This window comes from Motacilla alba, chromosome 8 (assembly GCF_015832195.1).
Source record: "Motacilla alba alba isolate MOTALB_02 chromosome 8, Motacilla_alba_V1.0_pri, whole genome shotgun sequence".
Lineage (NCBI taxonomy): Eukaryota > Metazoa > Chordata > Aves > Passeriformes > Motacillidae > Motacilla > Motacilla alba.
In genome coordinates, this window is record NC_052023.1 from 15,638,078 (window position 1) to 15,662,343 (window position 24,266).

At 40.7% G+C, this 24,266-nt stretch overlaps 1 protein-coding gene across 8 annotated transcripts in view; it reads left to right on the forward strand.

The window, feature by feature from the left end:
* The window catches only part of LRRC8D (leucine rich repeat containing 8 VRAC subunit D), a 52,814-nt gene extending 29,290 nt beyond the window's left edge, over window positions 1-23,524 (forward strand). For 6 of the 8 annotated variants that reach the window (XM_038144091.1, XM_038144096.1, XM_038144095.1 and 3 more), the window contains one exon: window positions 17,246-23,524. In XM_038144091.1, coding sequence (XP_038000019.1) covers window positions 17,248-19,809 — 2,562 coding nt within the window. In that variant the 5' untranslated portion in view covers window positions 17,246-17,247 and the 3' untranslated portion in view covers window positions 19,810-23,524. Of the gene's footprint in view, window positions 1-2,439; window positions 7,341-9,605; window positions 9,656-17,245 lie in introns of those variants that run through there. The other 2 variants (XM_038144097.1, XM_038144093.1) reach the window with 2 other exon arrangements.
* The last annotated feature ends 742 nt before the right edge of the window (window positions 23,525-24,266 follow it).

A 24,266-nucleotide genomic window follows, 5' to 3' on the forward strand; every position in this document is an offset into this window, starting at 1 on the left:
CAAGAGCAACTGAAGAAACTGGAATCCACAAGTGGTGACCAAGAGTTTCCTAACCATGCATATGGTTCTTCATGGACTCAAACAGGGAAACATAAGTGCATTTCTACTCTGCTTATGCTAGGAAATAATTGCTGTCTGCAGGGCAGACTAACTTGTGTGCAATGCTGTCTGAACTCTTCTCTCTCGGGAACTGACCTTTCTTGCATATAGCCAGTTTTGGAATCTTTGTGCTGCTCTTCTCTTGCAAAGCAGCAGCTTAGATCTTTCTGTTCTTCTTCTTCAAGGTGCATCTAAACAAGTGTTGAGGAAAAGTAGAACAGAATGGAGTAAGTGCAGCAGCAGGCTCACAAGCAATGAGTTTGAGTAATGTTTGGGCGGGGGCGTTGGGTGTGGTGGTTTTTTTATTTCTTTTTTCAAGTGGACAGTTAATTTCTGAAACTCACTGCTACACGATACCATTTCGGATAAGAATTGATAGGATTCTAGGAAGGATTAGACAGCCAGGAAAATATTTATTTGGCTTCACATAAATCTATATGATTCTGTTCTGGGCTCATAAAACTGTTGGTAACAGTGTGGTCTAACGTGGTGGACTGATTATTGTATAGCTGTTTACTAGGAAACTTCTTTTGCTGTATCTGTTTCTAGCTACTTTCACAACAGGAACTGGTGATTCAGAGTTCTGTTTCTAAATTTAATATGAGAAGGAGCGTAATTCAGGCTGAAGGAACACTGAGGGTGTGTGTATGAAGGGGAGGTGGTGATAAAGGGAGAACGCACCCTGTGTGCTAAAATGTGTCATTGTGCCTCTGATTGCAGGGCATACATGCTGATACACAAACAGAATGGATCAGAGTAGCAAACTGCTTTTTGAACACTCAGCTTTTCAGTGATGATACTTATACAGTATTTCTCTGTTGTATTAAAGTAATTGATCTGCAGGGAAAATGAAGCATCTTTGAGGATTGATACCATCAGAAGTGGAGAGAGAAATAGAGCAAGGAGATTTAAGTTATGGAAAGAAGGTTTAGCTGTGTTTTTGTCAGACAAAAGTCTTCCATTTCCTTTGTAATTACCTCTTGACACTTGTTTTAGAGAAAGCTTCTCTCTGTTCTTAAATGAAGAGTTACAAATGCTGTAATTTTCTTCACCTTTTTCTTTTCCCTTTTTTCCCTTCCCAAGGTTACATATAGGTGAGACAGGCACACCCAGAGCTTTATTTGGTGTGACAGTTGCATCTGGTAAATACGAGTGGACAGAAAGTATTGATAGGAAGATGCAGGTACAGGCACAGTGGCTGTGAGGGTTGTTTCACTGTTGCTTCCCTTTCATGGTTTCCAAGCCCTGGGGTAGCTGCACAGCACTGTTAGCAGTGTATGCCTCAGTGTGCTCTTGAGATGTCACTTGAAGAGCAGAGAGCTCCTCTGTGTTTGTCACTGTGTCCACACAGAAACACATGTACGTGATCAAAGAAAGGAGGTCAGCTCTGCATGGGTCTTGCAACCCATGTCTGTTCACCACCCAAGTCTTGGTGGAAAGCAATCTGCAGGATTATAGAACAAGAACATGAGAAAAATTATGATGTAGTTAAAGTTTTAAAACTTGAGCAGGTTCAAAAGACAAAGCATTTTAGCATTACTCTTCTTGTAGAGGGAATGTTATTTTGTTGTCACGCCATTTGTGGCCCAAAGATGGGGACCAGTGAGCAGACTTTCTTTGAAGTTCTTTGCAAGGATAAAAGGAACACATCAGTCCTACCCTCTACAGGCTGCCTTTCTAGCTTAATGTAGCACTAATCTGGCTAAGAATCAAGTAAGGATACTGGACTGTGAACAGAGGAGAACACGATGTTGAAGTCATAGATGCTGTGAATTGGCTCTTAAGAGCTGCATCAAGAAACACAGTGAATTGTGATATTTTGTGGCTTTTGTATGACTGCCATATTTTTCCCTGCATGCAGTCATTCCAACACGAGTAAAATTCTTTGTTGTAGAAAAGCTAAATATTTTTGAATGCTGAGTCTGAAACACAGATGATATACTGCAGCAAAAGACTCTCATGGGATGTTTTTACGAGATGGCTTTTATTTGTTAAATGAGTTTTCAGTAGTTCTTCAGTACATGCTATTGTATTGTTTGTGTGATGTCTTACAGTGTCACTGGTCTGATCTGGACCGTGATGACTGAATAAATTGCATCATTTGCTGACTGCGGAAAGATGGCTTGATCTGTAAGACACATTTGTGTATATATGCATTTTGTAATGTAATTGTAATCATAAATTAAAGATGTTCAGTTCATGCCAAATACAAGCTGTATTCATAACTCTTGCTGTTCTTGTCTACCCACAGGGGTTCCAAGAGTCAGAGGGGATCACAGAGGAAACTGAAGCTGCTTTTGTACTTTAAGGGGGGGAAGGTAATGAAATAAGTTATGTCATCTAAGTCATCTTGAAAATGGAGACTTTTAAGTGGTATTTGGGCTTCTACCAAGGAGCATGCTGCTGGCATTTAGGTTTTGTGCATTAGAGGAAATAAAACACTAGAAATCCCTTGGCTTTCATCTACAGAGAAATAGCTACACTTTGCTGCTGTGTTTTGGCCGTGTTGGGTTTTGGCACGGTTATGGTAATTTATAATTTTATGTCCTGTGGGTTTTCAGTGACTTAGAATTACTAAGAAGTAGTAGTTTGCCCGGAAGTGGTTGGTGAGATGGTGTTAGAGTTGGCAGGGAGATCTTCTCTAGGAGGTGGAGCATCAGACCCTCTAGTGTGTTGTGGCTTTGACAGTGACAGATGTCACAGAGGAGGACTGGAGGAAACTGTAGTAGCTGGCTGTGGTGTTGGGATGTGGTTGATTGTTCCTTGCTGATCCTTGCCTTGGATGATAGAGGTGTAGACCTTGTAATTAAGAAGCTCAAGTGCAAGTCTCACTGGGAGAAGTTGAGTATTTTATGATAATAATGATAATATGATTATGCGTTTGGTCATTGCTAAAAAACTTCCAATTTTGAATCTGTGTTATAGTGAAGATTTATTGAGATCTCTGTTCAAATTGCAGCTATTCACAAACAGCAACTTAGAGGAAAGAAATCATTTTATGTAACTTAATTTCAAGTGGTGCCATTGTCACATTATTTTTTTTGTTAACTGAAGGCAATCAAGATTCTCTAATAAATGAGTCATAATAGCATTAATGCTCTTATTTATATAACTTGAGATCTTGCAGTCCTAATCCTGTTGGCCTTTACCTCCATGACTGTTTTAATTTTTTATGGGGATTTAGTTTCTGTTTTAAACCACTTCATGATTACTCATTTCCACAGTCTGTTGTTTCTCCCCCCTTTAGGGGTAGAAGTAAAACTTTATTTACATCTTGCTTCTCATAATTTGACAAAGCAAGGATCAGTGAATATGGCTGGCTTCAGCATGTAGGTCTGTGCTCTAAGAAGCACTATACCCAGACCCTACTGTGTGTGGAAAACTTGGCTAAACTCCTAAAGGAAGTTTCGGTAACTGGAGAGAAATGGTTTTACTTGAGAATTGTACACCTGCATGGAAATACCAAAATTTCCTGCTACTTTGTATCTTTCAATGATACATTTGATCAATCACTTTTGATAGTAGAGTTGCATGGTAAGGAATAATTCCAACACACTACCAATACTTGAGAACTTTTTTTAGGATGACTTTACTTGGTGATTATCCTGAGGTCAAAGTGTTGCTAATGTGGAAAATAAAAGTTTTATTCCAATTTCTAGCCCATGGCAGAAACTTAAAGGTTCTTCCTCTTCATAACTGGTGAGTCTTGAAACTCTGCCTTCCTCAAGCACTCTGCTGTATGAAATCTGATGCAATTCAACTGAATTTTGGGGCCATAATCCTTTTGAAACAGGATGACACTGTATAATGCAGTAAGGTTTTGCAATAGATTAGGGAATTGAGCTTTTTATGCACTATAAATATCAAGTCCTAGCAGAGTCTAAGTCAAAAAAATAACTTTTTTTTGTTTGTGTCAATTTGAAGAAACTGATCAAGATGCAGGAGCTAGAGACACAAGGCGTGTGGAGCATCCAATTCAAGTATTGTGAAAGGTAGTGAGTGGCATCTGAGGCTAGGCACAATGAGACAGAGTGTCCCTGCTGAGTCAGGAGCAGGATTGTCATATTGCTCTGTCTCATACAGAAGGCTTTAACCCATCAGGAGCTCTGCCACCCGCAGCAGAGCAGGCAGCACGATAAGCTATTAGCCATGTTTCAGGACTAGGCTGCAACAACAGTGCCTGCTTATGCGTGGTGAGCAAGGGTCCAGCTTTGGTATTGTGGCCCAAGGCTTTGTCACAGTGAACGTGGATGTGGCTAGGTCCATATGCAAGAATTTAGAGCTCACAGCAGTAGCACCTCACCTGCTTTTTTAGAGTCACCGTTTTGGGTCTTACCTGCTAGGTCGGTTGGTCCTATGTGTGGATGACCCAAGCTTTGTGATGAGAGAACAGTACTCCATCTGGCTTCCTAAAGCAAATCTGTTCTTGGGAAATTGAAACCAGTGCAGGCTTAAAGGAATAATTTACTTAAATTTTCATTAATCCAGAGTTGCTTGGTGGTTTTATATCTAACAGAAGGGGTTTTTCTTTTAGCCTTTGAGGAACTTGAAACTGAGATTAAAATGGCTGTTTAGTCTAAAAGGGAACAAAAACTATAACTGAGTTCTGGGCCTTGATAAAAGTTTTGTTATTTAAAAAAAACATACTTCAGGCATGATTCGGCAGGCAGAACTCTTGGTCAAAGACAGGCTGTTACAAAACTTTATCTTAAATGGATGGTTTTAGTCTGGCCATGACAAATCCTAAACTCTTGACTGATGGCTGATGGGTATGTAGTCATATGTATATTAATGCTGTACACCCACATGCATAGGCAGCTTTCCAAGTGTGTGATAACAGGAAAATGTAAATAAAGTGGTTGGCTAGTTGTCCTAATGTTCTTGAGTAGATCCTTGTGAAAATAATGCCAGTCAGACTTACAAATAGGTCTGTTTGGAAGATGACTTGTGTTTGGCTATGACGTGATACAGGTCGCTGTGTGGGAAATTGTGGCCATTTTGTGTTTTATTTTGTGTTGAGTCAACAACCTGAAATGCAAACCAAGAGCTCGAATAATCCCTGCTGTCCCTGGTAGTTGCAGGACGTCTCCAGGCTACCCTGTTCTGAGAGGGGTGTCTGCAGGCCCCTGCCACCTGATCACTGTGAGTGCCTGGAGATCTGCATGCCTGGGAGGGGAACCCTGTAGTTGTTCACTCTCTCACCACCACCACTGCACCAAACTGGTGTTTTCTGGTGTTGTTACAAGATGGAAACTCATTTGCTCCATTGGTCCTGCTTTGTGCATAGGTGATGCCTCGTCCATCACACATGCCTTTAGAAATACTGCTGCATGTGATGTTAAGAGTTTGCCTTAGGACAAGTTCTTGTTCTGCTCAGGACACCAGGGCAGTTGGGGGGCTGGATTGCACCTCCTTCTGAAAGCCTTGCATTATGCTTGATGGAAGTCACAATGAGAGCCAGGATGCTGAAATCACTGATGTACTTGCACAAGCTCAGACTTACCATTTCCATTTATTTTTTGAGATCTTGGCATGTTGGTGGGAGGGCTAGAAGGTGATTTAGAAGGTAAGGACCCTTCTTCTGCAGGGTCAGTATGATGTAGTGCTGTGTCCTGAACTTGCCTTGCTGGTTATTCATGCTTGCACAGAAATCTCCTGGGGACCTGGCTGGGGCATGCTGAAGGATGTGAAAATTGCTTACAGCAGCAACAACAAAACCTGATTGTTTTGTTTTCCTCCAGTTAGAAGGCACTATGCTTTTATTTCTGTAGCAGCTGGGGAGCAGCTATTGTGCTACCCTTAAGTGATGTGAAACTTGCTAAAACGAGTTCAAATGGAGACACCTGGGATAAGGGGAAGCTGCTGCCAAATAAAAAAGCTGCCTCTGCACTGATTTTCTGATGTCGCCATCCAAGCAGATGTTGGCTGTAAAAGTCAGACAGTGACATGGTACATGGGTGAAGGTGGCTGCCAAAAACTTTATTGCAAGTGTGTGTGGAAGCCTGGAGTAATCATGGAAGAGTCCTAAGTGCTGGAGCAGGAGTGGTATTGTCTGTAAATGGGATTGGGTGAAGTGTCTCCTTTCTGTATTTTTATTTTACTTGAAGTCTACACTTAGCTTCATTATCTATTTTAAGACAGATTTGACTGGAAAGGAAAGCTTCCTTGTCCATTTCACTGGAAAGGTAGGTTTCAAGAGCTGTTACATTTAGTGCCTTACTTTTGAGATAGCATCATCCTCAAACCAGTGGGAAGGAGTATGGCTAAGTATATAGGAATGCTGTAATTGTAAAGGGATTTAGCAGGACATAATGTTAAGCCTTCTCAAAGATTGCAGTGCATTAAAATGTTAAATTTGATTATACTTTAATCAGGCTGTTATCCCACTTTTTTTATCTTTTTCCGGAAGCCTGAGGGAGTTTGGTTTTTTGCTTTGAATGTTACAGCCACAAATGCTTATCATTGCCTAACAAATAATCACTTTTAGATTGTGAGCCTTCAGGGGCAAGGGTTGTCTGCCCACTCCCTGCTGGAGGGCCCTCAGTGCAGAGGTTACAATTCCAGCTGGAGCATTTGAGTCAAATCATAATACAAATTTAGCAATAGTAAATATTTAAATTGGAGGTTGTATGGATCTATTGTGTTGGTGAATGGCATCAAGCAATACAATAGAAGCTTACTGAACATTTTTGCAGAGCTGGAAGCTTGCTTGTTAGGGCAGGAATGCTGCAATCACTGGTAGGACAGCAAGTCTTGGAACATTCTTTCTGTTCTTAAGGCAATGTTTTGAATGGTGTTTTGAGAAAATAAAGCATAAAAAGGAAGGAGGTGATCTGAACTCATCAGCAAAATTTCAGAAGAGCCCCCAAAAATGTGTTTCAGCTTAATTTCTTTTTATGTCAAAGTACTGAAGTACACACCCTGAACCAAACAATTATGGGACTAGATGGACTAAGCAAATAGCTTATCTCTTACAGAAAGCAGCTTAAGTTTAGAAGAGGAAAAAGAATTATAGTAAACTTAAATAAATCCCTTTGAGGATAAATGCTGCTTCAGCTGCAGGCATTTTTCCTGGCATGAAACCACTGGAGGTTCAGCTATTGGAAGCTTGGCAGGAATGTGGTAACATTAATAACTCATCCTTCATCTGCTGATCAGAGTTTTATGTGAGAAGTCATCGTTGTTACCCATCTGGCAGGATGTCTGAGGTGTAGAAGATCTCTGTGCTTGATAAAGAGCAGGTAGGGTTGGCAGCAGGCTCTCAGTTGTGTGGTGCCTGCCCTGGGTCGGGGTAGGCAACATGCTGGGGGGTGTCAGGGGCTGCTTGGCTGGTACCTTGAGTATTTTCTGTGACATGATTTACAGCTGGACCTTGGCTTGAGCGAGGAAGCATCCCCTTCTCCCTTGGGATAAAAGAAGCTGTGTGACATTTAAGTAGGAACAAAGTTAGACTGTTGTCCCATAAAGAGTGGAGAGACTGTGTATTTGAAAATTGAGGGTGCAGCCTATTTATTGAGCTGTAAACTAGCATTTTAATTTTTTCATCAAAGCAGCAGAGTGGGTAAAAGGAAAGGTGGGCTTTGAGTGTGTTTTTTCATATCCTGATTCTCAGCTGCATTTAATGCACCTTTCTACTGCTCTTGCTACAGAAAAGCTCTTGGCAGAAACAGGAACTCTGATGTGTGAGTAGGAGGCTTGTGTTTACATGTAGCTTCTTGTGTCACTGGGCACTTTTTTGTGTATATGCATATGTGTCATTTGCTTTTGTTATTTTAAGTTTTTAATTCAAGTGTGACCTTTCCTGGTTTGCTTTTAGCTAATGGATATAATGAAAGTGCCACTGCAGATATTTGAAAATACAGTTGCTTGTATGCGTGCAAATCTTTATGAAGCTTCTGTTCAACATGTACCCCAGTGAGAGTCACTGTGTTTGCAGGCTGAAGAGATGAACCAGCTAAGATAGGGAACAATGGAGCCTGTTCTTTAGTTAAAGGAACTTTTTGTCTGTTCTTGGCTCTGGATCTGCATGAGGATGCTGTAAATGTTCCAGTTCAAGGTTGCTCACGTGTCCATTGAAATCAAAGGAAGGAGAAAGTATTCATTGAAAATCATTTACTTCAGTTACTCAGTAAACCCACTTTCATGTGGATGGGTATGCAGTTTAGCAATTAGGTAAAATAAGACTTTAGTACCATGAGCTAAGGTACTAAGGAGAGTTCATTTTGCCCTGAAGAGGGTCTATTAAAATCTGCAGTAAAGTGAACTTCAGCAACACACACTTCTCTCTCTTTGGTAGGCATTCCTTCTCATTCTTTGGGTACATTTAGGGTGTTAGTACTAATATATTCTGTAATAAGATTTGTATCTTTACATTTTGTGGCTTAAGATCACCAAACTGTCAGCTCCATGTATGTCAGGTTCAATTTCTTACCACTTGAAAGTGCCCTGGTTCCAAGTGAATTTGGAAGGAGGAGAGAGATAGACTGGCAGTGTGCGTGACTGTGCATCAGAGAAGAGTATTTTTCAGAGGAATTGCATGAGTTTGAGTGCTGTCTCTATCTGAGATAAAGCAATTTCATGTAACAAGCTTTGTAGCCACTCGGACTTATTTATGAAAAAGGAAATTTTAATAACTTGGATGTAAACAATTTTTAACTGTTCTATTTTTCAGATTTCTAAACTGAAAAGGAAATAAAAGTTCATTATATTTTTTTTACTTTTTTTTTCCTCTTCCAATCCTTTAAATTTATTTTTAATTGTATTGCTGGGTTGTTTTTAGTGATAAAAAGCAGCCTCTAGGGACAAGAGTTACCAGATGTGCTTTTATTTTGGTGCAGCTTGCTTTTGCAACTTGATAAATTCCCAAAGTGCTCTGGTTAGTAGAAGTGCCAGATGTTTACTGTGTGTTCCTCTACTTCTGATAGTGGTCATGAAAACACTGCAGAAACCTCACGGCCTAGAAGATAGGGGAACAGCAGATTTAGGAATGGCAAAAGGATTAAATATTTACACTTGAGCACAAGCAGCTGTTAGTTTATTGTAGTTTATTGTATGGTGTAACTTCTGATTGCATTGTACATCCATGCCAGCGCAGGTTGAATGTGCCTCAGTGGCTTTCAGTTGTGTCTGCACTTGAGTAAAAGTGCTTGGTGTTAAACTGGGAGTCCTGCACACACAAGCTGGGCTGTGTTTTCAAGATGACTGGTCAGGCTGTTCTGGGAATTCTGTGAAATGAGATACAAAGTGTCTGCTCACTGTCTTTTCTCTCTGGCTAGGTGAAACAGAAAATGTTGTTGCAGATTTGGTTGCTCAGCCCTGGCGGTGCGACTTTGATCACTCTGGGAATGTGCTGCCTCAGATAAAAGAAGGATGAATTAGCAGTGCATAAATAAGAGGGGCTGCAGCAGCAGTGTACGGGTGGGAGTGCATGCGCAGGGTGCATCCAAGGTGTATTCTCTGCCTTTCTGTGCCAGGTCCTTGCCACGCTGCTGCAGGATTTCTGTTCTGGCAGCTGTGCCCCTGAAATGCCTGTGCATTCATGGACTGTTGCTTACAGGTATGAAGAGCATCTTAAATTGAGTATTTACCCTGCTGGCGTGTCATTAGCCACCCCTTTAGTTTCTTGCATGTTGCCTTGCTAGGTGGTTTGTTTTGTAACTGTAAAATCACGTGTGGTTAACTGACTTCCAACTGGAGCACATCTAATCCTGATCTCTTTACCAGAGAGGACCACTCCCTCCAGTCCTTGCTTCTCCCATCTCTTCTCTACTGCCCTTCATGGTCTCTGATCCTGCTAACCTGTGACAAGCAAGGATGGAGCAGTGTTGCTGAACATCCAGCTTTGGGTCTTCCTGAGCTTTCTGAAGTATACTGGGCACCTGCTCTGCACTCTGACGCTGGGGATAAATGTCAATAAAACCTGAAGCTAGCACTTTTCATCAAAGCAGCTCTTTTATAAGAGCATGCTCAGGAGTACTGCACTAGGCAGAGTGAGAAGTTATTCATTTTCTGTGCTCTGTAGACACAGAATTTGCATGCAGCAAATACAGAGCTAATTGTGTTAATAATTTTGGGGCTTTTTGGGGAGCTTTAAATGTGTTAATAATCTTTGGATGCTTTGGGGAACTACTCAGAAATGTAAAAATGGGCTCCTGTTTAGAAAGTCATCTTTATCAGACCTTTCCGGTCATTTACAGCAAGGCAAGAATGAGGTAAGATTTGACAGTTTATTGTTAGTGAAATAATGGCTGCTAATACTGCTTTTTAAATATCACATTGATTACAAAACCATTTGTGTAGGAGTGGTGTATGGCACTAGACCTTCAAAGAACTGGTAAACAAGGAAGATTCAGTGTAAACACTTAAATAGCAGCATCCAAAAGTAGGTTAGAGTGTTACACAACCTGAAAAAGCCCAGCTTTGAAGGGCAGCATTTTTGAAGATTTAAAAAAAAAGAAAAAAAAATGGTTTTTATAGATTTAATTTTTGTAAATGGTACTAATTTGACATTGATTATGTAAAGAATCTTATTTTTGTCTCCAACTTACTGAAGCCTAATATTTCTTTATGCAGTCTAAGAGAAATAAGATTTTGATAATTTTTTGTTTTGCAAGTTACTGTCAGTGAGGTTCATGTTGTTCATGAAGGTGATGCTTCCTTAACTAGAGAACATATTTGCAGACTATATCAGAGATTATATATGTTATGTATATAAATAGATAGAGAGAGGCATTATATATTCACTTTAAGGGAAAGTCCAAAATTACAGCTGTGCAGTTTGGGCAGTGGGATGGGGGAGATGGGTTAGATGGGGGGGATTTTGTTTGATTGCTTTTGTTTCTCAAACAATGAGTGTATTAGTTATTACTTAATTAAAAGCTATTGTAGAACTCTTGTTCCTTAGTTGAAATGCTTTTCTCTATAGGAAATATCCTTTCAGCTTTGTGTTCATTGCTTTTCCTTATCCAGTCATCATCCATTACAGGACAGCCATACAAAAATAAACCAAACTAGATCTTGCAGATTAATTTCAAATGGGTAGATTTGGTTGCTGTCAGGTGTTTGGGGAAGAAACAGTGAGTGGGAAATCTTGTCATTCTGATTTGGTGGAAAGAAATAATGGAAGTCTTTTTCTATGCAGTTTTTTATATTAAATCTGGTTTTGATTTTCCAGAGATAAAAGCACTGATCAGGAAGTATGTGATAACACAAGCCCTATCCTGGTGGTAATGTTTTACAATGATTTCCATCACTGAAGTAGCACCAGAACATTTCCTATAGTAGAGAAATACTATAAAAACACCCATTTTGTGTTTTCCTGTGAAGTGTTTCCTGGACTTTTCAGGCGATAGAGACACTCAGTGCACAAATCTGTGCTTAGCTGAATTTTGTGGATTTGTTTGCAGGATGGTTGAGAGGAGGAGCTGTAGTCACAGTTGTACCTTCAGCTGCTTTTGTAGCTTGAGTGGGCTCAGGTAGAGTAAAGCACAATAATCCCTTGTGAAATAAAGCAGCAGAGAGCTAAGTCCTATTAGGCAACCTATTAGGAGCTGCAAACCAGGCTGGGGATAGTTGCAGTATTGGCACCTGCTTCAGCAGGGCACTTTCCCTCCATTACTCGATCACAAAGCCTGCTGGTGCTTAAACCTTCAGTTTGTTTTAGACTTCCCATTTCACAAACTGAATAACCAGTGCAGGTATGGATGTCTGGGTGCTCAGAATGCCTAACCTGATTTTTAGACTTTCCTGTATGCCTTTGTGCATTATTTCACAAAGGTCCTGGAGCTCCTTATACTTGGTTCTATGGAAAAGAAAAGGAGGAGGAAAAAAAGAAGGATAGTGCCATCTTTTTGACCTTTGCAGGTTGTCCATGGAACAATTGATACTGGCAGGGTCCTGGCTAACAGGAATCTCATATTCTATTCTATTCTTATCACATTATGGTCTAATAGTCTGCTTTAATAGGATATTGCAGAAGTAGAAATGGTTGGTGGAAAGAGACAACAAAATATACGGTGGAAATAAATTTAAACTTATGGTCACTTGATCAAAAACAAGCTAGCAAAGCCTTTTAGTTATGGGAAAACTTTTCTTCTCCTTAATTTCCTGTGGGAAGGGAGAAAACAATTTTGCTCATGGTAGCACTTTTTAGCTAGAAATGTTGAGGTTTTTTTAGGAAATACTTTACCAGATGCAGTAACAAGGCAGATTCAAGAATCTTTTTGTTTCCTGAAACAAAGTGGACTTGTTTGGAGTCTTGGGAACCTGAGAGTAAATGAGTGTATCATGTGCTACAATTCTCCTTTTATTTGTTTGTTCTGACTTTGAATTTGCTTTAACTTTAAATATGCTTTTAAGACAGGAGGGCCAGTGAGTTACAGGACAGACAGTTTTTATCTGTAAGTACAGGAAGAAGTAGGATGTAAATAAACATTAATGACATACCAATCTGCTGCTTCCTTTTCTGCTAACTTCTGTATTTAAGTTAGAGCAGTTTCTTAGGAAATATCCCAAGTATGTCCATTTTGTATTTCAGCGTTTGTAGTCTGAAATGTGTCAGAAATTCACCAGGCTAATCACATTCTGACCTCTTTCTATTACAGCTTTTGTTTAAGACTAATGAAATAATTATAATTGTTAAGAAGAATGATGTATTAAATTAGTTGCTAACCTTGCTGATTTACTGTAGACCTATGACAATTCCATTGATTTGGAATAAATAACAAATGTTATTTTTTTCTCTTTATATTCCAATTTCACTTCAACTTGTGTAACTGCAAAATAAACTAAGTAGATTTAATTCTAGAGCTCCAAATCATGATACTGCACTACTTTCAGAACTTCAAATTTTTCCACCTAAAATCTTAGAAGGCAGGAAGAAACAGCTGTGCTTAAAACAGTTGCATTTATTTAGGCCAAAAAGTTTTTGTTTCAGGAGAAAGAATACACCCAGTAGATAAGTAGAAGTGATAGATGGAGCTGAAAGAAGTTGATACTATCCTAGAATGTCATCCATGTTACAGAACTGGAGACAGGGTTTGGGAGGAAAAAAGGTTATTTGTTAAAATTAAAGCCTTTATGTAGCTGTGCAGCCCTAAGGATCATACTGCAATATCTTTAAATCAAAATCTATGCTTTTTAAAACTAAACAAAAATGTGCTATTTAAAAAAAGGAGTCTGTCCTGACATTCCATAGTGGGAATGAAAAAATTTCTCTTAAAGAACCTCAGTTTTCTAGTGAGGATCTCTTTGGATCTTGGGTGTGTCAAAGGCCCATGTTCTGCTGACCCTCAAGGTCCATTTGGTGCCTTGTAAGCCCTGAAAAGGGCTGAAAGAGTGCATGTTTTCACCATGAGGAATCAAGTATTTTAACATTTCAGCTGCACAGGACTCTGTTCTTCAGTTTGACCATCTGCTTGCAGATGTTTTCTGCATTGGGGTTGTGAGTAGAGCATGCCATGACTGGTTTTGAGGGGAGACCATCTATGGCAGGGTGTTGCAGGCTCTGCCTGCCAGACACAGGCTGGCATTTGCATCTTTCTTTTTTCTTTCTTTTTTCCTTACTTCCTCACAGTGTTATCACTGTAACTGACAATGAAACTCAAAGCCCAATTTATCACTTCTAAAAGGAGTTGAAAATTAGCGGTGAAAGTACTCTCCACCTACTCTAAAGGACTATTCTAGACAGTAGGTTTCAAAAGCTTTGAACAGTTTAAATTGAAAAGGAATAAAGAAAATCCAAACCCATTGCAATACTGTACAGACCTGTTGTTCTGAGTGCCTCTTAATTGTTTGATTTCTGAGTGTGTGCAGAAATATAATAAAAGTTAACTTCTATGGTTATTAGTTTAGTAAAATCAAACACCAATACTTGTTATGATGGATTTAAGAGAGAAAATATCAAATTTATTTGCAGCCTGTCAGAATGTGTCTTATACTGTGTGTAGATTAATAGTTTTTCATTTTGGTTTTTAAGACTCAGAACATTAAACCTTTTGGACATGTAAGGAGGTATTTCTGTTTTCAGCTCTTGGAACTGATTTTTGATAGCTAGAAAAAGGTCTGTCTTTTATGTGACAGTGTTAGTAATGCCACAGAGGAGTTTTTTGTGTTTTATGACTGCTAATCGCTGCCAAAACAGGAGCTCTTCTCTGAGTATCAGTAACTGGAAAGAAAAGTTGTGTTCAGCACACTGAATGTGGTACTTCTTGGTGTAAAGCTCCTGTTACACCATGCTGCCTACAGTCTCACAAAGAAGATTATTCAGGCTCTGCTGTGTCTCCTAACCTTTTTGGGAATGATTTTGTGTGTGCAAGACAGAGGTCTGGTAGAGGTGATTGTTAACTTTTGCTTTTATTACTGTTCTTTCTGAGTCTTCAGCTGGAACCACTTTGTGCTCCGTCATTTCTTTTCCATTATTTCCGTTGTTCAGAGCAGTCATGTCTGCAGTGCCTGGCTTTCCATGCTTTATCCATGTGTTCTCATGGCAGAAGCAAAAAAATCACCTTCTTTCTCTGAAAGGAATTCTGGAGGCCATGCCCCAAACCGCAGTGAAGTAACTTCCCACGTAATTAGCTAGTGCAAAGTTGAGAGAAAGGCTAGCCCAGAGGAGCAGGCAGTAGCAGCTACCCATGTTTGCTGCAGCAGTGAGCTCATTCCTCCTTCCCAGCCTGCTCTCCTGCCCCGTGCCTTGGCTTTGTGCTCTCCTGCTGAACCTGCCTGCTGGGCGAGAAGTTCTCGTGGCAGCCCAGGTAGGTGAAAACAGCGTGGAGATGGAGAGTATGCCTTCCAGAGAGCTTCCTAGAAAGAAAACAAACATATTCAGGGGAAAAAAAAAAAATCACCTCTAGTGTAGCTTTGTGGTTCTCCTGTTCTGGGCAGGTGACAGGCAGTTGGGCCCTAGGAGTTAGGAGGGTCCTTTTGTATCAATCTGTTCACGTTAGCACAAATGGCTAACGCTGTTCAAGCGCACGCTGGTATTGTTTAAATGTCAAAGGTAGCAATTCCAGGGCAAGCAGTCGTGCTGTGACTCAGTGTAGGTAAAGCACTTCCAAGTCATGCACCGTGTGGCTTTGATAGCTGGGGCGTGTTACTGGTCGATGTCCTTCAGCACTTTGTACAGCAGCTGCAGCCCTGGGCAGGGGTGTGGGGGCAGGCTCAGGAACTTCTCAGGAAGGAGGTCCTTGTGTAGCTGGGAGGACTGTAGGACCTCAAAAACTTCTCATGAGGGAGGAGTATTTGACATTCATTTGCTCACTGGAAAATAAAGTGAGAACTGGAAGCTCCTTCTGCTGGTTCCCTGAGAAACTCGGCCCGAACTTTTAAGTTTTGGCTACTGTGCCAAGAGCACCAAGATGAGTGCTGCAGTGAGATAAAGTCCTTTCCTCTCTGGCTGCCTCCACCACATCCTAGGCTTGGTATGCAAGACTGGTAAACGCCTCTGGGAGGAGTGTGGGAGGGCAGGGGCTGGGTATCTCCGTGTGTTGGAGGAGACACTTTGATCGTGAGCTCTGTGGTAGTCAAAGACAAGTGCTGGCCTTTCCCACAGACCAGATGTGGGAGCTGCTTGTACTGCTGTGGGGAAGGAGGGGTGCTAGTGCATGGCTTTTACCATATAGGCAATTGCTGGTATTTGAGTTCTGTGTGTAGAAATGTCTGTTATCCAGACATTAAATTAAATTATCATGCTGTATATATGTTGCCTCTGACACTGTCCTTTACGGTGTGTAAGGTGCAGGTCTGTATGAATTGTTATGCTACAAGTTAAAAACAATACATCTAATGCATCTTGTTACTGCCTGCTTTGATCTCCTTGGGCTCTGCTAAGCTGTTCTTGTCCCAAGCAAAGGGAGACAGACTCTGTGGGACAGTGTACATACTATCTCCTTCCCAGCTGCATGTGTGCACACAAGCTAGGTATTTTTCTTTAGAAATGGCAAATTTGGGTCACACATTCAGCAGTCAAAATGATGATTTTACCACATCCTGCTTGCACAGGAAGCTTATTTTTTTTAAGCTGATAAGTTGATTCTTCCATATTTTGTCAAAACAAAAAGCAAAGCAAGTTATTTAAAGCTGCAGAGAGGTTTGGATTCTCCCGTGGTCAGTTTGCTGCTTTGTCTCATGTGCATATGTTTAAGACCAAGTGAAAAGCCTTGCAGTCAGCTCCTGTCCTACCTATGCTAACCAGGTTCCTGTGATCACTAGGATGTGATAATATCTGAAAAAATGTTTCCCTGTTATATTAAGAAAGAGTTGTGGGGTTTGTTCTTGGTTAGCTGGGTTAAATCAATTGGGGAGAAAAATATATACAGTACCAATATTTGATCCAATCATAGAATAAATGGTTTGGATGGGAAGGTTCCTAAAAATAGCATCTAGTTCCAACACTCCTGCCATGGGCAGGGATGCCACTCACCAGATCAGGTTGCTCAAGTCCCCATCCAACTGTTTTTTACTTTAAAACATCCAAGTATATTAAAAGGGATTGTGCCAAACTGCAAGGCTTTCACTTGTGCTGCAGTGATACTTAAAAGGGGAAGGAGCCAATCAGTGTGATAAGACATGTAGATGTTCAGTAGGAAGGAGTGGAAGATACTGTGTTGTGTTAGATGAAAAGAAATGAGAGACCTTGCTGATGATGTAACAAGACCTAAAATGTGCTGTCCAAGTCATGAGCAGAGTGCAAAGTATTTAGAGAACTGCTGTTTTGTTTAAATGAAAGGTACTACAAGATACTGTTAGTACTGGATTTTTTGTGCTCAGACTCAAGCAATCATTTTTACAGAATTGGATGTTGTGCTCTGTAGTCTGTTTTGCTTTTCCTTTTATTAATACGTATCAGCTACAGTATTATACCTTTCAGATATTTCACTTGCACAGAGCAGGCTTCAGTGCTGTGAAGTGGCAAAGATACATAAGCATGGTGTGGCCTGAAGTGAGAAGCCTTCTGTTTTGCTAAAATACTTCACTGTTTTGGTTTTGGATAAACAATGTTAAGTGGAATGATGGACAATATGTGACAGGCAACAAGACATAAAAAAAGTGAAACCTTCTGAGGTTGTGTATGTCAAGCTAGGATTGTTTTTAAATGGTAAAATTCGTGTCCCCAGTCAACAACAGTGATTTTGTCTTTGTTCTCTTGTAGGAATGTTTACCCTTGCAGAAGTTGCATCGCTCAGTGACATCCAGCCAACTTACCGTATCTTGAAACCATGGTGGGATGTGTTTATGGATTATCTCGCTGTTGTTATGTTAATGGTTGCCATTTTTGCTGGAACCATGCAGCTGACAAAAGACCAGGTAGTCTGCTTGCCAGTTTTGCAGTCTACTGTAAATTCAAGAGTGCAGCCTGATACAGCAGGGAAGGCTGACTTCACCACTGTTGAAACAACCACTGGTCAAGAAGAAGCGTCAATGAGAACTGTTTCCTTTGCCCCTACTGTAACACCTGACATTTTTCTGAGCAGAGCTACCTCTTCTCAGTATCAACCCACTGAATCAGACCAGGAGCTGAAGAAGGAGCAGAAAGATTCCTCAGGCCGTAAAACAAATTTGGATTTTCAGCAGTATGTATTTATTAACCAGATGTGCTATCATTTGGCTCTTCCTTGGTACTCAAAGTATTTTCCCTATCTTGTTCTCATCCATACTATCATTTTAATAGTCAGTAGCAATTTTTGGTTCAAGTATCCCAAGACTTGCTCAAAAATTGAGCATTTTGTGTCTATACTGGGGAAGTGCTTTGAGTCTCCTTGGACTACAAAAGCGCTGTCTGAAACGGCATGTGAGGACTCTGAGGAGAACAAACAGAGGTTAACTGGTGCCCAGTCCTTGCCCAAGTATGTTTCCACTAGCAGTGATGAAGGAAGCCCAAGTGCTAGCACTCCCATGATAACCAAATCTGGCTTCAAATTTTCAGCTGACAAGCCAATGATCGAGATTCCCAGTGTCACGATTTTAGATAAGAAAGATGGAGAGCAAGCCAAGGCGCTGTTTGAGAAAGTGCGTAAGTTCCGGGCTCACGTGGAAGACAGCGATCTGATTTACAAGCTCTATGTTGGCCAGACTGTCATCAAGACTGTCAAGTTCATATTTATTCTCTGCTATACTGCAAACTTTGTCAACACCATCAGTTTTGAACACATCTGCAACCCGAAAGTGGAACACCTGATCGGCTACACACAGTTTGAATGTACACACAATATGGCTTATATGTTGAAGAAGCTGCTTATCAGCTATATTTCCCTCATCTGTGTCTATGGTTTTATCTGCCTCTACACGCTGTTCTGGCTGTTCCGGATACCTTTAAAAGAATACTCTTTTGAAAAGGTCAGAGAAGAGAGCAGCTTCAGCGATATCCCAGATGTCAAAAATGATTTTGCCTTTCTCTTGCACATGGTAGATCAGTATGACCAGCTGTATTCGAAGCGATTTGGTGTCTTTTTGTCAGAGGTAAGCGAGAACAAACTGCGTGGGATCAGTTTAAACCATGAATGGACTTACGAAAAGCTTCGGCAACACGTCTCCCGCAACGCCCAGGACAAGCAGGAGCTGCATCTCTTCATGCTGTCGGGAGTCCCTGATGCAGTGTTTGATCTGACAGATCTGGATGTGTTGAAACTGGAGCTGATTCCTGAAGCGAAAATTACAGCCAAAATTTCCCAGATGACAAATCTTCAGGAGCTTCATCTGTACCACTGCCCTGCGAAGGTCGAGCAGACTGCCTTCAGCTTCCTCCGGGACCATTTGAGATGCCTTCATGTGAAATTCACAGATGTTGCAGAAATTCCTGCATGGGTGTATTTGCTCAAAACCCTCCGTGAATTGTATTTGATAGGCAATTTGAACTCTGAAAATAATAAAATGATAGGGCTTGAATCTCTTAGAGAGTTGAGACATCTTAAAATTCTCCACGTGAAGAGCAATTTGACCAAAATTCCCCCCAATATCACAGATGTAGCACCACATCTGACAAAACTAGTCATTCATAATGATGGCACTAAGCTTGTGGTACTCAATAGCCTTAAGAAAATGACAAATGTTGCAGAGTTGGAACTGCAGAACTGTGAACTGGAGAGAATTCCTCATGCCATCTTCAGTCTCTCTAACTTACAGGAACTGGATTTAAAGTCAAATAGCATACGCACAATTGAAGAAATTATCAGTTTCCAACATTTAAAAAGATTGACTTGTTTAAAGCTGTGGCACAATAAAATAGTCAGCATTCCTTCATCCATTACTCACATAAAGAATTTGGAGTCTCTTTACCTCTCCAATAACAAACTTGAAACCTTACCTGCCGCAGTGTTCAGTTTACAGAAACTTCGGTGTTTGGATGTAAGCTACAACTCAATTGCGGTGATTCCAGTGGAAATAGGTTTGCTTCAAAATCTTCAGCATTTTCACATCACAGGAAACAAAGTCGACGTTTTGCCAAAACAGTTGTTTAAATGTGTTAAATTGAGGACTTTGAGTCTGGGACAAAACTGTATTACCTCAATCCCAGATAAAGTAAGTCAGCTGTTGCAGCTGACTTACCTGGAACTGAAGGGAAACTGCTTGGACCGTCTGCCAGCTACGCTGGGGCAGTGTCAGCTTCTCAGGAAAAGTGGGCTCGTAGTGGAAGATCACCTCTTTGACACTTTACCCTCAGAAGTTAAAGAGGTGTTGAATCAAGACACGGGCATTCCCTTTGCTAATGGGATTTAGACTGAGGTGAAATGCCCTGGTAGCTGACTTCCAAATGGCAAATGATAAAAAGTATGGCAACTGTGAGATCTTGTGTTTTAGAAAGAGGAATTCCTTGGAAGGCAGAATTACTAGCAGGTTTAGAAGTGCAACTGAGTGTTCAATGTTTGCAGTGTTTTAAAAGTTCGTTTCCAAAATTTTTGAGAGGATAAAGAACCTTAATAATCTCAATTCTTTTTTCCTTAAATTGTTTGTAACTTGGATGCTGCCGCTTTTGAATGTTTACAAATTTGCTTGCCTGCTTAAAGTAAATGATTAAATTGATGACCTTTTCTTACTATGCAAGTTATTCCTTAAGGTCTGGTTTTACTTTAGTGCATTACAGGGAGACAAACCGGGGCTAAGTGTTGTATGTGGTATGGGCCTAACAGCACTTGAAACACAGGTTGAATTGTGTTGTTAGTGTTTACCTGTCCTTGGCAAATAAAACCAGTTTGGCTGTGATTTGAACTGCACCAGAACCACCATTTTCCTGCATTAAGGTATGTGGTTTCATAGAATCATTTAGGTTGGCAAAGACCTGTAAGATCATCGAGTCCAACCATTACCCTAACACTGCCAGGTCCTCCATGTCCCTAATCACCATGTCTGTGCTTTTGTTGAATGCCTCTGGGGATGGTGATTCCATCACTTCCCTGGGCAGCCTATTCCAATGTTTGACCACTCTTTCAGTGAAAAAATTTTTCCTAATGATCTATCTTAGCACAACTTGTGTCTTTTTGTGCTATTGCTTGTTACCTGGGAGAAAAGACTGATCTCCACCTCACTACACCCTTTTTTCATGTAGTTGTAGGGAGCAATAAGGGTCCCTCCTCATTTTCTCCAGGCTCAACACCCCCAGCTCCCTCAGCCAGTCCTAACAGGACTTGTATTCCAGACCCTTCACCAGCTCCACTGCCCTTCTCTGGACACTCTGCAGTACTTCAGTGTTTTGTATCAGACCAAGTGTGTTTGCCTTCATTCTCCTCAAGGCCTCGTGTTTTTGGGTGAGGTTCCTTCTGTGCTCTGGTGCACTAGTCCTTCACCCTGGCAAAGGCCGATCATCTTCCAGCAGCTGGTCTCCCCCTCAGCCTCCACAGTGCTCCTCTGTCCCGTGCAGCAGTGGGTGGCAAAAGGGAGAATATTGCCACATGGCTTTCAAGTTGGAGATAGTTTTGATGTTGTGCTCTTTTGGAAGGTGACTTTGAAAGCCATTAAACACCAAGTGACTTTACTGCTCATGTTTTGCTCTTCTGAGTTTTTATCTGGAAAACTCAAGGCGTTTAATGAGTTGGTGATTGTTCTGTTTCACCGCCCTTGCTTAGGATGTGGGGCGTCATCTCCATTTACTAGACTAATAACAGACATAAGATCTGCTTTTTCACTCAGCCATGATTAAGCTTTATCATCTATTGTGGTGTCTTCCGCACCTGGACTTTACCATACCCCAGCTCTACTAATCTGATGTCTTTGAAGGCTTACTCACTGTTAGAAATCCTAACTGTGTGCCAGATAAGTCATCCAGTAAAGAAAAAAGCAGACAGCAGTGAGCTTGGGTTTGGTTTTTGTTGGTTTTGTTCGGGTTTTTTTGGCCTTTTTGGTGGTGTTTTTTTTAACTGAGTTTGCATTGCCAGAACCATTAGAGAAATATAATCCATTAAATCTGTAAAATCATCAGTTGTAAATCTCAGTCATTTACATTCCATGTGTGCAGAAAAGAAGTACTATGCTGGGAGATGATTGCATGATTACTCATGGTTTAAACACAATTCCCTATTGTAGTGTGGTCAGGACGGAACTAGTCTGTAGTTCAAGGGACTGTTCTTCTCACACAGAAATCCTCATGCACAGTGATTTCGACTGTAACTTCACCAGAGCTGCCCTGACTTACACCACTATTAACAAGCGGATAGTTTAGGCCTAGAGGCATTGAGCAGGCAGGAACATTTCAAATACTGCTCTTAGAAGTCTTGCATATTTTATTGTTAATAATTTACTGTTAGTCATGCTGGGAGGACTGTTCTCAGCTGTAGGTAGCAGTCTCTGAATACATACCTGCACCACATGTTTATGTATCTCAGAAGACCAGTTTATGAATAGTGGTTTTCTTATTTCTCATGGGGATACAGTCCGTTTTCCAATTGCCAGCAGGTAGTAAACTTGGGATGTTGACAGTTTTGCAACACCAAGTCACAGGTTAGGCAGAGTACTTGGAGTTACTGATCTGTTCTCCACTGGGAAACTTAGTGCAAATCCTCAGATTCTTTTTTTTAAGTAGAAGTTAAGGCTGCAGCGGACTCTTCTTTTTTTAAGAAACTCTTTCATTTGTTTATTTTTTGCACATAGATCACTTTAAAATTGCTGGACTATTGACTCTTTAGAAAAACTGTGGACTATACTATTGGTGTATGCTTTGTATTTGCTGTTGAGTGTCATTTCAGTTTCCAAGAAATTGTGTGTAGGAGGGAGGAAGAGTTGGAGGATGACAAAATTATTAAAATATTTAGAAAAATAGTTTTATTTTTAATCCTCTTTTTCCTTTTTTAATAGCAGAGTCGCACAGAACGTGGCTGTGTATTGATCTAGTTTTTAAAAGGTGTTTTTCGTGTTTCTGATTCTCCTGCTGGCCCTACTGATGTTCAAAAAATAAACCCATGTCTAATTCGTATGACTATGGTATACTCAAAAATTAAACCTATGTCCACTTAATGAGTATGGTATACATAACTTAGACCACTGTTTTGACTAGTTAGTAGCCAACTGTACGTCTTTAGCCAATTTCCTCCAAAATAAGTGTATGTTAAAATTAACATACTTCTAATGCTTGCTTAGCATAAACTCCATTCTTGTTTTTAAGAGATCTTTCTCCGAGTGGGGAGGACCTTCCCAGCATCCCCATGTCACCTCCCCCCAGTCCTTCCTTCTCTTTGTGACTGTTTATAATGTTCCTGTTTCCTGTGTGTCAACTGGCACAGTTTTGCTTTAAAGTCTTGGAAGTTCATCTCTTTTCCATGTAAGGCATGTGAAATATATTTTGCATTTCTATTTGATTTAATAAATAAGATGTTTATATCTTCCTCTAATCTATTTTTTAATGGGTGAAAAGTGTGTTTGCATTGCAAAAGCTCTGATTTCAAGTACCTCATGCTGAACTTGTTCTGTGGTGCCTGTACTCTAAGAAGTATGAAGAGGTATGAGTTGCTGCTCCCAGTAAATATGGAGGTGTGTTTCTATCTAGAATACAATACTTCAGATTTTTTTTTCACGTACACAATCTAAATGACCTACCAAAATGTTTTTATGTGGCTAATCAGATTCTGCAGAACACATGTATTGCCCTGGAAGAAAAACCTGTGTTTATTCACATTAGAGGAAGTAGGAAATTGCCCATTCTGTTTGCTTCTGCCACTGTAACTCATTTTGGTGAAGATCCTTTAGTTTTCCAATAAATTGACCTTTGGGGAATTGCTTCCACTGATGCAAACTGAACGATGGCATTTCTGGGCAGGCATCAAGCCTCTTGGTGTAAGGGAAGATGCTGACATTTGTGAAAGGCTCTCTGCTGCTACATAAATGGCTTTGCAGTCCTGAGCTGCCCTCTCTGGTAGCAAAGCAGGATGCCCAGCCACTGTACATCATGTCTGAGTATGGGAGTTCTGCTTTGTGGACTGCATTTTTAATAAAAATCATACAGAAATAGCTGTATATTGTGTTTCCATGGATGTGCAGAGAAATCAGTGGTGTATGGATACATGAAGGCAGTGGATTAGATTGTGATTCCTTTACTTAAAGTCAAGTTAAACAACACAGGTGCCTCTATAGCTGGGGTGTTGACTGTCATTCTCATTTCTTACAGAAACTGGCTTTCAGACTTCTCAGTTCTCAAGACAGGGAGTTGAGCAGGAAACCTGACAGTCCCACATGTAACTGCTGCAGCTTGTTGTGAACAAGACAAATGGGGCTTCTGTTGAGTCTTTGAGTTGTGACCCTGTGAAGGTGCTAAACATGAGAACAGAAGTCTCAGATTTGCTGAGGGATCTTAGTATTAATAGCAGAGCTGTGGGGCACAGTGGGCTGAAGGGAGCAGAGCAGAGCCATGGAGCACATGGCACTGGGCTGAGGGGAGCTCATCTGGGCAGCTGTCACCAGTGTGATGGGATTGTTTTCTGTGCAACAGCTGGCCTCAAACCACTATGGACCACGGCACTGCTTTTCAGTCCAGAGCAAGGAGGGAGGCTAAGCCTGTGATTTGAGACCTACTTTACAGTTCGGTACAGCCTTCTCCTCACCTGGGGTAAAGGATATTGAAAACACTTTTATTTCCTGCCTATAAGCTGTGGATTCGTTAAGGGAGGTAAAATGCCTGCATGATCGTGAAAAACACAAATCATGCAGAAATTATGTCATGTAGAAAGATTCAAGAGGCAGAGGCAGTCTCA